At 44.1% G+C, this 16,262-nt stretch overlaps 2 protein-coding genes across 2 annotated transcripts; both read right to left on the reverse strand.

Annotated features, from left to right (window-relative positions):
* Window positions 1–2,467: 2,467 nt before the first annotated feature.
* LOC120061659 (D(4) dopamine receptor-like) lies at window positions 2,468–3,644 on the reverse strand. The gene is made up of 2 exons (XM_039011556.1): window positions 2,826–3,644; window positions 2,468–2,617 (listed from the first exon to the last, which is right to left on the reverse strand). The coding sequence occupies exons 1-2, from the start codon at window positions 3,642–3,644 to the stop codon at window positions 2,468–2,470; spliced, it is 969 nt and encodes a 322-aa protein (XP_038867484.1).
* A 1,018-nt stretch (window positions 3,645–4,662) lies between these two features.
* Window positions 4,663–11,250, reverse strand: ddx20 (DEAD (Asp-Glu-Ala-Asp) box polypeptide 20). The gene is made up of 11 exons (XM_039010195.1): window positions 11,052–11,250; window positions 9,109–9,203; window positions 8,766–8,934; window positions 8,524–8,638; window positions 7,947–8,089; window positions 7,656–7,794; window positions 7,443–7,501; window positions 7,191–7,273; window positions 6,943–7,048; window positions 6,478–6,579; window positions 4,663–6,336 (listed from the first exon to the last, which is right to left on the reverse strand). The coding sequence occupies exons 1-11, from the start codon at window positions 11,245–11,247 to the stop codon at window positions 5,036–5,038; spliced, it is 2,508 nt and encodes an 835-aa protein (XP_038866123.1). The 5' UTR covers window positions 11,248–11,250; the 3' UTR covers window positions 4,663–5,035.
* Between the last annotated feature and the right edge of the window lie 5,012 nt (window positions 11,251–16,262).

The following is a 16,262-nucleotide window of genomic DNA, read 5'->3' on the forward strand; positions in this document are numbered from 1 at the left end:
TGTTTTTCAGCAGCAGGGACTGGGAGACTAGTCAGGATCGAGGGAAAGATAAATGGAGCAAAGTACAGAGAGATCCTTGATGAAAGTGCTCTGGAGCAGGTTGAGGACCTCAGACTGGGGCAAAGATTCACCTTCCAACAGGTTAGCAACGTAAGCACACAGCAAAGACAACGCAGGAGTGGCTTCGGGACAACTCTCTGAATGTCCTTGAGTGGCCCAGCCAGAACCCAGACTTGAACTCAATCGAACATCTCTGGAGAGACCTGAAAATAGCTGTGCAGCAACGCTCCCCATCCAACCTGACAGAGCTTGAGAGGATCTGTAGAAAATAATGGGAGAAACTCCTCAAATACAGGTGTGCCAAGCTTGTAGCGTCATACCCAAGAAGATTGAGGCTGTAATCGTTGCCAAAGGTGCTTCAACAAAGTACTGAGTAAAGGGTCTGAATACCTATGTAAATGTGGTATTAAAGTTTTTTTATATTTTATAAATTTGCAAAAAAAATCTAAAAACGTGTTTTTGGTTTGTCATTATGGGGTAGTGTGTGTTTTCGGTTTGTCATTATGGGGTAGTGTGTGTAGATTAATGAGGGGGGGGGGACTATTTAATACATTTTAGAATAAGACTGTAATGTAACAAAATGTGGAAAAAGTCAAGGGGTCTGAATACTTTCCGAATGCACTGTAAGTTACTCCATTGGCTCACAACAAAAAACTTGACCTTTTTCAAACGCAATTTTCTTGTTGTCTGCTTGTTTTAGTCCATTACACAACTACATTTACGAGAAGTACAACATGTCTAAAGATTACTTTTCAACATTGCCTGCTCCCTGGCGTTCTCACTACTTAGAAAAACATCATATTGTAGGGCTTCCCTCATGCTCCTTTTCATGACGATGCTAGCAGCCACTTGAGTGAGTGAGTGCTAGCTATCTACCGACCGGAACATTAAGCTAGCCAAGACCAACAACACAAACAAACAGACTATACAGCTACAAGCAGTTAGTGGAGTTACAAACGAATGGTACTAAACAAGTTAAATGTCTTACCTGTGATTAAATGTTTTCCATACACATAGATACGTGTAGCCTACTTGAACACCGCGTCCCCAAACTTCCCACACCGAATAGCCTGAAGCCACAGGGCTCTTCTCGCAGGCTCTATTTCCTTATGTGGGAGCATTGCAAACCGTAGGTTGGGATTTTTGACCTGGCTACATGTACATTGAACAATACAGCAGCTTTTCAGCATGTTTTGTTATTTCTGTATATCAAAAATTCAACAACGAGGTTGCCAATTTTACAATGGGGGTCAATAGGAAATAATGTTTGTTTTCCCCAATTTGTGGGCCTGGTCGAGGGGAACTCCGACTAGGACTATTAGTGTACGCGTAATACACAGTCAGACGTTCTCTGTCACAGAGCAAACATAGAGAAACAAGCACAGGCAGGCAGGCACTTTTCCAAAGTGAATTACATTTTACTCAGTTTCCAGGCCTGGTTGTAACACTAGTTGAATTAGATTGACAGAAAAGCGGTGTACAACAGCGGTCTGTAAAAGTAGGTTCACCGTTATTGGGTTGAAATAGAAAAGTGTTATCACAAGTCCTGCATACCATGACTTAAATCAAATAAAAAGGCTGACTTTGCAGTCTAGCCTACCATGACACTGTAGGGGGGGCAGTGATCAAACACACAATACTCCCCTAAAAAGTGTCAAATCATTGTTATCTTTTCCCTAATGATTAACACTAAGGTCTGTTATTGTGTCAGTCCTCTCTCTTCTTTTTTGTTTTCCTTTCCCTTAGCCAATTTGTCTTTTCTTCGGCTCAGTCTCTCCGTCACTCTTTGCTTTCCCCTGACTCCTGTCGTTGTTGACACTAATGCTGTGCGTATCCTGTCAGTCGTTGGTTATTATTTATGACCTTGTCTTGTGTCCCGACTGTGAAAACGCCTGATAAAAACATCTATATCTGCCGAAACCACCTCTGACTCTGTCTTTTATGTCATCCACTAACAGACATTGGGGGTGGTGGGATGTAGTGTGTGTGTGTGTGTGTCTGTATTATAGTTGTAAGCAGCTTTTCTTCCTTCACTAATTGCAATTTCACACATGCTGATGACAGTAAGAACAGACGCGGAACAGTCATACCCCTCATAAAGACATCGTTACGGCACATACTGTACAATCCTATTAGCTATTGTCTATTCAATTCATACATCTATACATGTTATAAAAAGGCTACCAGCCTGGCTAGCATGTTTTAATATTTACCTGAATAAACTCAGGTAAAGACCCCAAAAGTGAGATGTTATTAGTTTATTTACACATGATGATAGAATTCTCAATTGTATGAAATTATATTGTGCTGACAGGGCACTACAATTGAATCCTCTGCAGACCTGCCTTGACTTCTGTCCAGGGGTCCCAGTTCTCAGTCCTCCCAGTCCTGGGCCTGGATTGATTCCTCAGCCCCTGCAGAGGAGTGAGGAGATCAGCTTGCTGAACTCAGAGCGGAACTGTCTGGTGACCATGGTGTAGATGAGGGGGTCCACAGCTGCAGGGACACAGGTCAGGACCATGGCTGAGGTCTCCAGCTCCTTCAAGACCCAGCTCTGCTGGAGAAAAGGGGAGAGGGAGGGGGTGCAGGGGCAGAGAGGGGAGGAGAGAGGAAAACAGGGGAGAGGGAGGGGCAGCGGGAAAGCGGACAGGAGAGAAGAGGGGATGAAAGAGTAGCCTACAAAATTAAACACCGTAAAAGTTGTAAATTAATATGAAAGCTGTAAAGACTCATTTTCTGATAATTTCATGATATAGCCTACTCACTGAGTCTCTGCTCCTCGTCACGATGACATGTATTAGCAGAATCACAACCATGGGCATCCAGAAGAGAGTGAAGGTGATGATGATGTACCCAAAGCGCTTGGCCAGTTTCCGCTCTGTCCTCTTCTGTCCCCTCTCCCTAGCGGTGGGGGTGAGGAGACACACGGCCCTCACTCTCTCCTGAGCTTTCTCCGCTGAAGGGGTGCTGGACTCCTCAGACACTGTGATCACTGTGCACCGTGGGAGTTGCAGAATCCGCGACGCTCCAGCCGCTGCTAAGGATTTGAACGTGTGCCCCGGTGCTATCCGCGGTGCTGAAACAACAGAGTTCTGCCAACTCCAGATGTGCCTCGACACAGAGGGCCTCAGCTGAATCCCGCGGTCTGACACTTTGTTACCGTGTTGCCTGACTACTTTAAATATCCGCACGTAGTGAATAACTATTAATGTTAGGCTGCAACCCCACACTGGAACCAAAATATATGCGCCAAACCGGTCCGCGTGTTTGTCTACGTGACGACGGCACATGGCTAGAAGTAACCCGAAAGCCCAGATGGCGAGGATCCAAACCTGAATCCTGGCCTTCGTCTTCTTGTTGTGAAACGGGAAAGCGATGGCCTGGACCCGTTCTATGCTGATGCTGACCAGGGTGAGCAGCTGAACGCAACTGCAGAGGGCATAGGTGAACTGCTGCTCTCGCCTCCCCTCCAGTAGCACAGAAAGCAAGAGCGAGGTGTCCAGAGAGCATTTCAATAGGTCGTTGGCGGCCAGGTTTACCAGGAGCGCGTTGTTGGTAGTCTGCACAGTCCTAGTCCTGTACATCACCCAGCACATCAACAGGTTCCCCGGCAGTCCCAGGAGAAAAGTCAGGCTCAACACCAGATAGTTGAACACGAGGAACACCGTGTCACTCGTGCCTCACAGCCCTAGTGTGGTTCCGCTCAAAGCGCTGTCCATCACTGTACAGTACAGCTGAAATGTCCTATACTGTACATTTTGTTTCGCCTTTTCTCTCCATCTCTGTTATCACACAGGCATAAATGCGTCACTTGTAGCCAACATACAAACGTCAAGCTGTTCTTTTGTCTTCATTTAAAGGAGCACACGTCCATGCCCAACGATGGAAATCTATGCACCGCGAGCATTAACATAGAAATTAGATTTTTTTCATCCTTTTACCTATCTGCTTGGATGTGACCTAAAATAAGCCATCAACAACCCAGGTGATATTTCAACTCCTTCCATTGATGGTCAACAGTTCATCATTTAGTTTACTCAAATCTTTGCAGTTAAAACAAAACGTAAAATGTTTCCCAAACCTGCAGACATAGCCATGCGCCTTTTCTCCTCTCACCAGGCAGCACAGAGCAAACGGAATAGTTTTGATAGCAGCATCCTTGACCTAGCTAGCCTATGACACACCGCATGTCAATGGAGTGAATTGGTCAACATTTAAAGTGTGTTCTGTGATTGAGTGGCATATTGAGGGAGAGACTGTTCCAAGCCTGATTTGACGAGCAGGGCTTTGCTGGCTGATTGGAGTATTCAGGTTTGGTCAGTGTGACCTCGCTGTTCTAGCCTGTGTTGTTCTGAGGCTGACGACTGAGCATTTTCCAAGAATACCATCATGGCTGCAATTCAGGTAGCCCAATTCTGATCTTTTCCCCCCAATAATTGGACAATCTTTTTTTTATAATCAGAATTGGTCTGCCTGTGTAAACGCAGCCCATGTTCTTCTCTGTGTTTCTGGAATAAGATGGAGCAAAAAAATATATACTATATTATTATAGGGAATGACAAGGGGCATCAAATAAGGTCTGAAAGGAGGCATATTGAACAAAGGTATCTTTATTACAAAAGTACGTACACATGTACACAAAGTAGGCATAATAATAATGCATGTAGTAAAGTCATTCATTTACCATGCAATAATATTAGTGTAAGTCCACTATTTTACATTCAAAATTAAAGACCAAAACATGTACAGCAAAATAACATTGTTACATGGAAATCAGTGATTTCCTTAAAATAACTGAAGAAATTATTAAATGTTTCTTCACCTTTTGCTGCTCCTACAAAGAGATCTTTAAAGTTTTAACCATCTTTAACTTTGTGTTTGTTTCACTGATAACAGCAGACATTGAGTGGAAAGAAAAACTTGTGTCAGACATGAGCTAAAGTCAGTTTGTCTGGTGTACGTGTGAAGCCCTGTGTTAGTGTTTTAACAGTTCCTCCATGTACACAGAGTTCATACGGTAGGCAGCCATCCAGCTGGACGCCATACTGTGGTAGCCATGGTAACCTTGGTGGTGAGAGGGGGGCATGGAGGCGTAGTAATCCTCCCAAGCTCTGTAGTAGGCCCTCCAGTAGCCCTCATAACCCTCACCATCCTCCTCCACTACCTCACTCACTCTGTCCCTCTTGCTCTCACTCCCTCGATTCTCAGGCACCTTCCTCTCCTCTAAAATATCTCTCTTCTCCCCTTTGACTTTCTTAGCCGTCTCCCTACTCCACTGCTGTGTTGTAGCCTCTCTGCCCTTTGCCTTCCACAACAAAGGTTCACCCTCCCCGGGGTTTGTACTCACAGCTCTCCCCTCTGGTCTGGGGGATATGTGGTGGCTAGGATGGGGTACAGACGGTGAGTTGGGTTGGCTTCTAGGTGGCGCAAACTTTGGTTTCCTGGCCCCATCCATGTCTGTGAATTGCTGTGCAGATTGAGCTTGAATCGGAATGATTGGTTTGTGTTCAGCTCCTCTGGTCTGATCTGTGGAGCTCTGCGTTGACTCGTCAGCTTGCCGGTCTTCCTCCATGTCCGAGTCAGAGCTGGACCCATCAGAAGTCGACTCCAAAGGTGACGGGTCAGAGTTCGTCTTTAGAGGCAGCTGTGTGGGTGTTGGTGGACGCTCTCCGTTCCGTGTCATGTGTGTGCGTGTGAGTGGCACATCGTCATTCTGGAGTGTGTGAGACTCCTCGTAGCCGTGCTGACCGTTAAATCCCTCGCCGTCGTCTCCGTGACCTCTGAACTGTCGGATGACCTCCACCGTCCTTCCCAGCCCCTCCCTGATGAAGCTCTGGAAGTCCAGCTCTGCCTCCTGGAAGGTCATGATCCCTGACCTTTGACTCTTGAAGGCGCTGAGCGGAGGGATCTTTGGCAGGGCATCCTGTTGCTCTTTACGGGAGAGAGCTAGGGAGGCCCCAGGGACTACTGAAGCCTTGGGAGGGGGTAGGAGGACATCCAGGGCAGGGGATGCATTTTTGGGCTTCGGCCCAGCCTTAGCCCCAGGCCTGGCTGTGTGCTGGCTCTTACATGGTCGGCTGGGTTCAGTGCTCTCTGGGTGGACAGGGCTGGGGTCCTGATCCTCGTCCCTGATGGGTTTAGGGGCTGGGGCTTCGGTCTTAGCCCGTCTCCTTCTCTCTGTCTTGGGGAACACCTGGGAATTAGTCCCTGGTGTCAGGGCCTCCACAGTGATATCCCAGTCACAGGGCTCCTGCATCAGCCCTGGCTCTATGGGGTCTGGAGGAGTGATGATGGGGTTAGGAATCACAATAACACAGCAACACCACACACATGCTCCATTTGTAAAAAGATGAGGGAAAACATCCACAATCTGATCTATGACTGAAAGCAAAGGTCATAAGGACATTCAGATCTTACCTGGTAGAGCACAAAGAATCAGGTTGCACTTCTGAGCAATGGCCATCATCTTGTTCTCCTCCTCGCCATGGCAACAGTAGGTCACCGCCAGCCCATGTGTACCTGGGAAAAAAGAGAAAACACTCCTTATGAGGACCCATTCACAACAGCTAGCAGGTGTGTGTCTGTATATAAAAGAGGGAGAGGTAAAAACAAAGTAGAGTTCTGACAACAGAAGGACGCCACTCCTGCCAGCCTGAGGTTGTCATGACGACCCAGAGAGTTTGTAGTCGCCTAGAGGGTTCTGTCCATCACCTCCACACACACACGGCTGAGTGATTAGCCAACCTGTTGACCTTGGGACCAATCTATAGACCGAGTGCTACAGCTAGTCTCTACTAGCAGCGTAATACAGACATTAGGACCAGACTGATGTCCTAGCCCTGTGATGGCGGTATAATGGCTGTGTTGACAGGCAGAACTCACCAAAGCGTCCGGCTCGTCCTATACGGTGCATGTAGGTCTCCCAGTCCTGAGGAACATCCAGGTTGATCACCAGATTCACCTTCTCAGCATCTATACCCCTGGAGGTCTGGGAGAGAAGATGGAAAGGGGGGAGGCTGCTTTTAGCGAGTGGTACAGAAATGTTCTGTTCTTAAGGACATTTGTGAGGTTATTGTGGAGATGAGGTAGGTATGAGGTCATGTATGAGGTCATGTAGCTGAAACACTCACCAGGTCAGTAGAGATGAGTACTCTACACTGGTACTGCTTCAGTTTAGACATGGCCTCCATTCGCTGGTCCTGACTCAGACTACCTACACACACATTAAACCACATTACAGCGTTGTACACCACATCACAGTATATTACACCACATCTGATTCAGTTTAAGTATGGCAGTAGACTAGTAGTAGTAACAGTAGAACCTAGTAAGAGTAATGTACTCCAGTATAGTGCTCCTTGCTGGCTCTGGCCCACTCTCACCTGAGATACAGACAGCAGGAAGGCCCTTCGAGGACAGGATGTCTGCTAAATGCTGAGCCCTGCAGGGATGAAAACCATAAGAAATTATTGAACAAAAAGAAAAAATGAAACAAACTACTAATAGGGAGACGACACTGCAAAACAAATGACTGTGTAGACAGTTATTCAGATAGCTAGTTGATGTTACAGTAACCCTACAGCTGAGGGTCCTACCTGGTGTGCAGGTTGGAGAACACCAGAGCTTGATTGAAGGGAACTTTACTGAACAGCTCTAGCAGGAGCAGAACCTTCTCCTCAAACACCTTATGCGGCATGGCATGGGAGCGCACTAGCCTGTAGTACTGCTTCAAACCTGAGGGGGGCAGAATACACATCTCAGTGAAATAAAACACACAGCACAATCTTCTTGCTAATTATGACCCAAAATCATGGAATATCTCTGTGTCTGTCTGGGACGTGATGCCTGCTGTACCTGGATGTTGCTGGTTGAGCTGTGATACTGACCTATGAGTCCGGGGTCGGAGGGGTTAAGTCTGACGAAGGTGGGCTCTCTCATGTAGTGGGCCAGGTGCTGGGCAAGGGATTCTGGGTAGGTGGCAGACAGGGCCAACATCTGTTTGTTGACCGGTAGAGAGGAGAATATCCAACTAGAGATAGATATATATATCGCTCCATTAACTTTTCTACATACTTTATATCTGTCTTTAGTCATTTAAGTTTACACTGAAAACATTTTAGCATCCTGAAAATTATATTATATATATAAAAAAGCCACTGTTAAATGAATATATGGGAAAGACTGATGACAATATTTTAGGTTGACAATTCTATTACATAATTTCTGATATTACATGCCTTACTGTTTATCCTGCATGAGTAAAAGCAGGAAATGCATCACCTATGTCATTAATTCCAATTAGACTGGTTTGGATGTCTCCATGACCACAATGGCTGCCATTTTCAGTCCATTTTGGCACTTTAAGGGTTTAGCCGCTCTAGTAATTTAATAGGATCTCTATGGAGACAGACAGACAACAGACAGACGTCAGTCACTGATCGAAGACCAGTGTGTGTGTCTCACTTGATCTGGTCCTGGAAGCTGCCTTCCTCCAGTAGTTTGTCAGCCTCGTCCAGCACAAACAGACGGATGCTGGCGGTAACCAAAAGACCCAGCTCAATCAGCTGCTTGATACGTCCTGGCCAGGGAAGAACACATTGATATACAATTAGACTTATGCCACTGTTTGATACACATGATACTGTTGCCATGGTTATTTACCTATAAGACAAAGGAACTGTATAGGTTTGCCTACAGTCACTGACCTGGTGATCCCACAGCGATGTGGCACTTCTTGAGACTGATCTTGTCCTGGCTGACGGGTGTCCCCCCAATGAAGACATGACACTGCAGGCCCTCCATGGCACTGCCTATAGCCATCACCACAGAGTGGATCTGCACTGCTATCTCACGGGTTGGGGCTAGCACCAGCACCTGTCACAGGAAGGGAAATCTTGGTCAATACACAATGTCCATCCTATGTCAAAGATTTGCCTGTAATCTGTCCAAATATAGAGTCAAGCAAACAGATGTTATAGATGACATTCAACCTTGACATGTGAAATGAATGCATGTCTCCATTATGATAAATTGAGTGAGTTGAGTCACCTGTGTCGTAGTGTTCTCCATTACCAGAGAGTCCAGGGCGATGGCAGAGAACACACAGGTCTTCCCTGTGCCAGACTTGGCCTGCACTATCAGATCTGAAATACAGCACACAGACATGAGGCATGTAGGTTGCCAGCTTCCTGTCCTAAATAGCCATCTGTAAATATTCTGTAAACGATGTAAACACTTGCACGCATGCATCAGGTGACAACACCTGAGAGCCATGCACGTGAGCCTGACATCACCTAATAGCCTTTAGGGCTAAATCAATACCGCCCGACAAGACAACATCATCAGTCCGTTTTCGCGTTTCAATATCGTAGGCAGCCTTTGAAGAGGAAGTGAGACACCACACTTGCTGTTTTTTTCTGGTTCAATTTAACAGAGGTGTGGACTCGAGTCACAAATGTGATGACTTGCAACCCGACTTTGACACCAATAACTCGTGACTTGACTTGGACTTGAACCGTATGACTCGACCTGACTTGATACCCTCCCCAAGCCCAAATATTAAAAATGATGCTATTAAAAAAAGTGTGCAGCGCATCAACTCTTCATTTAACGGATTACAGTTTGAGAAAAAGTTGTGCGTGGCAGTGCAGAGGAACGTCGGCGGGTGAATTCAGATGGAGCCCTTGGAAAGATGATACACAAAATTATTATTTTCGGATATAAAGACGACGCTGTATCAACAAAAAACAGATTGCAACTTGCAAAACATGCGGGAAGAGAATTACAGACGGAGGCGCAACAATTTCCAACTTTGTTCGACATTTGAAGCTGCACAAAGAACAGTAAGTCGTGGCTAATATAGCCGACAGCTATATATTTTATTACTTTACTAGCGTATCATGTAGGCTAATATAACATTATATCAATGAGCCTCTACACAGTCAGTCAGTGCGGGAACATGATCATTGCACCCAAGATTGAGCTACAACTGGCTAGGCAGTTGTTAGCCCAAATCCTGCCTGATGTTACTGCTGTTCCTAAAACCATTGACATACGTTAGCCTACTGTAACCACACAGTGTGTGTGTGTGTTAAGGTTGGGCGATTGTGTACAAGCCTACATTGTCCAATTGCACCCCATAGCGATCCTCGATCACTATGGGGGGGGGGGGTCTTTCTCATGGCTACCCATGTATTTCCATGGAAATATAATGTTTATTTGGAAAGTAATAAATATATAGATATTTTTTTAAAGCATTCATGATTTGCGTAAATGTAATATATTAACTATTACACTTGTTAAAATTATGAAATGGTATTACATTTGGTGAAGAGCACATTATGACTTGTTTAGGACTCGAAACTCAAAGTTTAGGACTTGAGACTTGACGGTCTTGACTTGAGACTTGACTCGGACTTGCCTGTCTTGAATTGGGACTTGAGTGCTAAGACTTGAGACTTACTTGTAAAACAATGACTTGGTCCCACAACTGCAATTTAAGTCAATGAACTAAGTAGACCAGACCCAGCTGCTATTGCATTGGTGTCTATGGGAGACAATGATAAAAGGCCTGAGTGAACCATTTTCATTTATCCACCATCTTTGGTTATTAAATGTAACAAAACATTATTTATAAAAAGCTATCTATTAATATTTTTTGGTGAACACTATAATTTGTTTACAAGCATGATAACTGTACTTTTAATTTATGGTTGACGCAGCTTGTTGGCAAATCGGCGTGTCTCAACGAGTTCAAAGCACGTGAATGCATCCAACTGGTATTTACGACTTCCCAACTGGTAATTTCCACCATCCCACTTGGTTATCAACGCAGCATAAATTCAAATGAGAGTCTAAACAGACTAGAAAAACAGACTAGAAACAGACTAGAATAAAGGAAGTTAGGTGGTTATGACATAAAATTGCTGGCTACTGGCTGGCTAGCTAAGACGTAACGTTAACTACTGTAGACGCTGACGACCAGATCATACCGAGTCCGCATCGCCCCAACGGAATGGCTTTGAGCTGGATTGGAGACGGTTTCTTGAATCCAGAAGCCGCCAGTCCATCGAGCACGGGCTGCGACAACAACAGGGCGTTGAAGTCGATACCGCCCGACAAGACAACATCATCAGTCCGTTTTCGCGTTTCAATATCGTGGGCAGCCTTCTTCATTGAGGAAGCCATGTTTCAAACAAACCCGGTAGTATCGCGAGATGTTACTGTTTCTCGTTATTAGACGTTTTATTTTTTGTGTCCCTGTTCTCAACCTTTTGTCGCCATCTACTGTACGGTCAAAGATGGTGGATAAATTAAGAACGCGTAAGGGGGTGGCTCTCCTATAGACACAAGTGCGATAGCAGCAGGGTCTATGTGGTTTAGTGACTATTGTTTTGGTCAATAAAGTGTGTCCATTGTTTTATTTTTGTAATGTCTGTTCTTAGTCAGAGTCCTATGAGTCAGAGGGAAAATCTCAATTGCATACTCCTCGAGTCCTCTCTCCTCGTCTCCAAGCAAGAGGCCCGCCTCTCTGACCTTCTCCTCCAATGGGTTTTGAGAAGGAGACGAGGAGAGAGGACGTGAGGAGTATGTAATTTAGATCTTCCCAGGGCATAGTCTCTTAACATTTATTTAGCTGATGTCATCCATAAAATCTGCATATTTTAATGATAATACCACATAGCTTTTCTTATTATCGATAACACACACAGACAGACACATACATAGTGAGAGAGAGGGATAAGTATATTTTAGGCTATCAGAAGGCTATTTATATTTTAGGCTACCAGGTATCTCACAACAAGCAATTATGTCAAACTATGAGTGTTCAAGGAAGCCATCACGTAATGGTTTTCTCATACTTCTCCTCTGAACATGTGAATAGGGAGGCCTGTCATTGGTCAGCTGCCGACGAGTAAACTGTCCCTGCGAGAGGCGACGACCCGTCAGGTGAGAGGAGATGTGAGAGGAGAGAGCAGATGGCGCGCCGGAGGGGACACTCCGAGAGGAGTGACAGATCTGACAATGCATTGAGGTGAGGGGTTGAAAGCTTTGGACTGAGGAGAGTTATACACTTCAAGGCAGGCCAGATCATGAAATCATGAAATGATTTCAGAAACACATTTTAATAGACAGGGGTAAGCCCCTTGATGTGATGAGTGAATTACAATATTTTGATAACTGAACTATTAGAAAATACAACTTGAATCCCCTTGTAGATTTATTGGATGTAAAGAGACAATGAGGCAAAAAGGGGCATGTAAAATGATCCATGACCACCAACATGGGAAGTTCATAGGAACATGTCAAATTAGGTGTCAAATGAAAGCTAAGAGTCTATATTTTTAAGAAATGAAGGCATAGATACATTTTCAATAGGTTCTATCTTAAATATTAGAAATTAGAAAGTGCTTTCATTTCTGGACAGATGGAAAAGGGGTCTTTGAAAACATCTACCAGGAAAAGTCTTAAAAGGTTTTAGAAATACATCAAAACACAACAATGTTGGAGTAAAGACCCCTGACAACTAATAAACACTTATATTTACTATTTGCCTTCTGTAAGTTTGAGACATTGCCCTTAGCCTGAAAATTCTGTTACCAAAATCCTGCAAATCTTTAAGATATTTTCACATTTCTCATGAGGAGGGAGGATAATGAAAGTTCAGAGAAGTAACCATTAGTTATATTGTGTTTTTACTGATATCTATTTGGTTTATGAATTTTTATTTAACGAAATTGGTCAAATCATTTCCAAATTGATAAAATAATTTCCGACAAACCAGTAACAGAATTACTGCAATTCAATTGGCTAAAATTGGAAATCGTAGTAGTCACAAACCACAGTTGGGTCACCTGCTAGCTGCTACAGTCCACTGGCATACTGTTATGTTCTGCTAACTGGCATACTGTTATGTTCCGCTAACTCTTTTTCTTTCTGTCCACTGGTGGTCAAAGCAAGTGTGAAAACAGTTTTGACAACCCCTCTCTTTCTCTCTCTCTCCCTCCATCTCTCTCTCTCTATCTCTCTCACTCTCTCTCCCTCTATCTCTCTCTCTCTCTCTCTCTCTCTCTCTCTTTGCCTTTCTATCTCTCCTGTTAATGTCACCTCCCCCGGCTCTTACTGACATCTACCCATGAGCCCCCTCTCTTTCCATTTACTGTAACCAGCATCCTTACCCACTGAGCACCCACTGACACCAGAAGGGCTTTCATTTCAACGTCTTCAGATGTCTACAGATGTCTACAGATGTCTACAGATGTCTTCAGACGTCTACAGATGTCTGCAGATGTCTTCAGATCTCTACAGATGTCTTCAGATGTCTTCAGATGTCTACAGATGTCTGCAGATGTCTGCAGATGTCTTCAGATGTCTACATATGTCTTCAGATGTCTACAGATGTCTTCAGATGTCTACAGATGTCTTCAGACGTCTACAGATGTCTGCAGATGTCTACATATGTCTTCAGATGTCTACAGATGTCTTCAGATGTCTTCAGATGTCTACAGATGTCTGCAGATGTCTTCAGATGTCTTCAGATGTCTTCAGATGTCTACAGATGTCTTCAGATGTCTTCAGATGTCTACAGATGTCTTCAGATGTCTACAGACGTCTACAGATGTCTTCAGATGTCTTCAGATGTCTTCAGATGTCTTCAGATGTCTTCAGATGTCTACAGATGTCTTCAGATGTCTACAGATGTCTACAGACGTTTTCAGATGTCTACAGACGTTTTCAGATGTCTACAGACGTCTACAGATGTCTTCAGATGTCTACAGACGTCTACAGATGTCTACAGGTGTCTACAGATGTCTACAGACGTTGTCAGATGTCTACAGACGTTTTCAGATGTCTTCAGATGTCCAGACTGGCCTTCATCTGGACCAAACATAGACATTCAGGATTGGTCCAGTCCGGACCTGACCAAATCTGAACCAATCATAGACGTCTATGTTTCACAGGTTTCATAGTATAGTGCAGGACAGTACAGTAGAGTACAATACACTGGAGTTGAGTACCCTGTAATGTACTGTAGTGTACTGAACTATACTTTACTACACTTTACTGTACTGTTCTGAACTCATCTCAACTGTGCTGTACTTTGATGTCCAAACGTGTGAAACATAGACGTCTATGATTGGTTCAGATTTGGTTGGGTCCGAACCAAATTTGGTCTTGTTTGGGGGCAGAGTTCACCAAAATAATTGCCAGTGTGTAGAATAATACCCAAATATGCAAAGGAGGATATTTCTACCTTTGTGTACCTCTACATCACCATGAAGAAAATGACATTCATATCCATAATTATGAGGGAGATTTTACTGAAATTCTGTTACCAAACTTAGCATCTGCACAGTTCTTCATCTAAAATGTAAAAAATAGTCATTGTGCATAGTTGTATGGTTTGTTAAACTTTGAAATCAATGGTTTTTGTTTGGCATACATTTTAAAGTGAAAAATGTGAGTCTCAGTGCAATTCCGTTACCGTGGTAAAGGCAAAATAACCCACCAGACATAACAAGGCGACTCTTAGCAATTTAATTTGATTATTGTTTATTGATCAAACTACATAAATTGTTCCATGGAGAAACCTCCTCCACTGGTTTCATAGTTTGTAGGATACATTTATGACCAAAGTACACTGCTACAGACTGACAGAACTGCCATATCGAATGTAAGTTCTACTTACTGTCATGCTGAGTGTTATTCTGTAATAGTGAGTTACTGATGTTGTTACTGGTTGCTAGTGTTGTCTCTGGAGTATAATGGCCTCTATATGTACTTGCGGACGGACGGCATTCCATAAGTATCGTCCCTATGTTTACATTTGTACTGGAAAGTCACAGTTGGATCAAAGGTAGACTCAGCAATATGACATCATCATACACAGCAGGGTGACATCCCGCTTACAGAAATCAACAACAACAAAATTATAATCTGCCAAGACTGCCCCTATTGGCTCTTCCCCAGAAAGGGAAATATTGGCAGATTTGAATCTGTTATTGTGTCTGTGAAGCAGGAAGTCGCCCCACTGTGGACAATGATGTCATACTGCTGAATCTACCTTTAAACTGGACTGTACTTCTAGGGTGTCATGTCTGGCCCAGTTCAAGACAATTATAAGACAGACAGTGTTATATGGTAATACTGTAGAAAAAAAACAATATGCATTGACACTGTCACCGATCCTCATAGCACAATGTTTAACTGATAACTATGTAATTGTGCGCTATCTGAAGATAGTAAACAGCTATGATCATACGACCTTAACATATCTACAGCACTGTATATCCTTGTGATTATGAGCAGTAGTAGAATAGCCTTCCTGTACCTAGTAGTATTTCTTGATTACACTGTATATTTAAAAAAACTTCAGCTGAGAGATACATCTGTACATTTGAGTGTTTTTCGTTTGTTATTTACATTGTAACTGTACTTCTCATGTTCACATTGTCATGCGTAATGGAAAATCCTTTAGCTTCACTTTGGCAGTCAAAAACCCAGCAGCGTGGCTGGCAGCTCCTTCACCACCCTTGTCCGTACTCCATAGACTCTCAGTGAGTGACGTCTTCCTATAGACCCGCGTCGTTCGTTGCCCTCAGAAGGGCAGTCTTGTGCAGCTTATTTCCATGTTTAGTCTTTAGTGTTGAGAGTTAGCCATTAGCGCCTGCCAGGCTAACCCATGTTGTGCTAGTTAGTCGAACCCCTCAGACTGGTGGCTGGTCCATTCAAGTCCCAAAAGTCTACGCCAGGGGCAGGGTGGGAAACCCCAGAGGTTCAGGAGAGCCACAGTGACCAATCTAGTTCACTCCAGCCAGGTGCCAGACCAGTGGTTCCCAAATAGTTTTGTGACATGAACCACCAAAACCCTCTAGAATTCTTGAGATACCTCCAGATTATCTCAAACAAGTTTCCAGCTCAAGTACAATCTTAACCCAGTAAGATGTGTCTGTGATCTACCAGTGGGTCCTCACACTCCATTTGAGAAACACTGTGCTAGACGACCTTATTCAATTTATGACAGAGTGCAGCTAATTCAGTGAAAATGCCATGAGATTCGACAAAAGATTCCTTGTATTGGTATGAATTTGGCAATGTGTCAATGCTAGGATTGGGAGTGGGGACTCCACACACCAAAGCCCAGTTATGCTAAGGGGTGAGGGCCCCTAAGCAGGCTTGGACGATGGCAGGGTTAGCTGCAG

This window comes from Salvelinus namaycush, chromosome 16 (genome assembly GCF_016432855.1).
Source record: "Salvelinus namaycush isolate Seneca chromosome 16, SaNama_1.0, whole genome shotgun sequence".
Taxonomy (NCBI): Eukaryota; Metazoa; Chordata; class Actinopteri; order Salmoniformes; family Salmonidae; genus Salvelinus; species Salvelinus namaycush.

Bases quoted from the DNA above. Each gene is read 5' to 3' on its own strand.
- LOC120061659 (XM_039011556.1), bottom strand. From the start codon at position 3,644: ATGTACAGGACTAGGACTGTGCAGACTACCAACAACGCGCTCCTGGTA. The intron at 2,618-2,825 runs GTGAGTAGGCTA...CCTTTTCTCCAG, and splicing joins TGACGAGGAGCAGAGACTCA to CAGAGCTGGGTCTTGAAGGA.
- ddx20 (XM_039010195.1), bottom strand. From the start codon at position 11,247: ATGGCTTCCTCAATGAAGAAGGCTGCCCACGATATTGAAACGCGAAAA. The intron at 8,935-9,108 runs GTGACTCAACTC...TTCCTGTGACAG, and splicing joins TGGAGAACACTACGACACAG to GTGCTGGTGCTAGCCCCAAC. The intron at 7,049-7,190 runs GTGAGTGTTTCA...CTTCTCTCCCAG, and splicing joins TACTCATCTCTACTGACCTG to ACCTCCAGGGGTATAGATGC.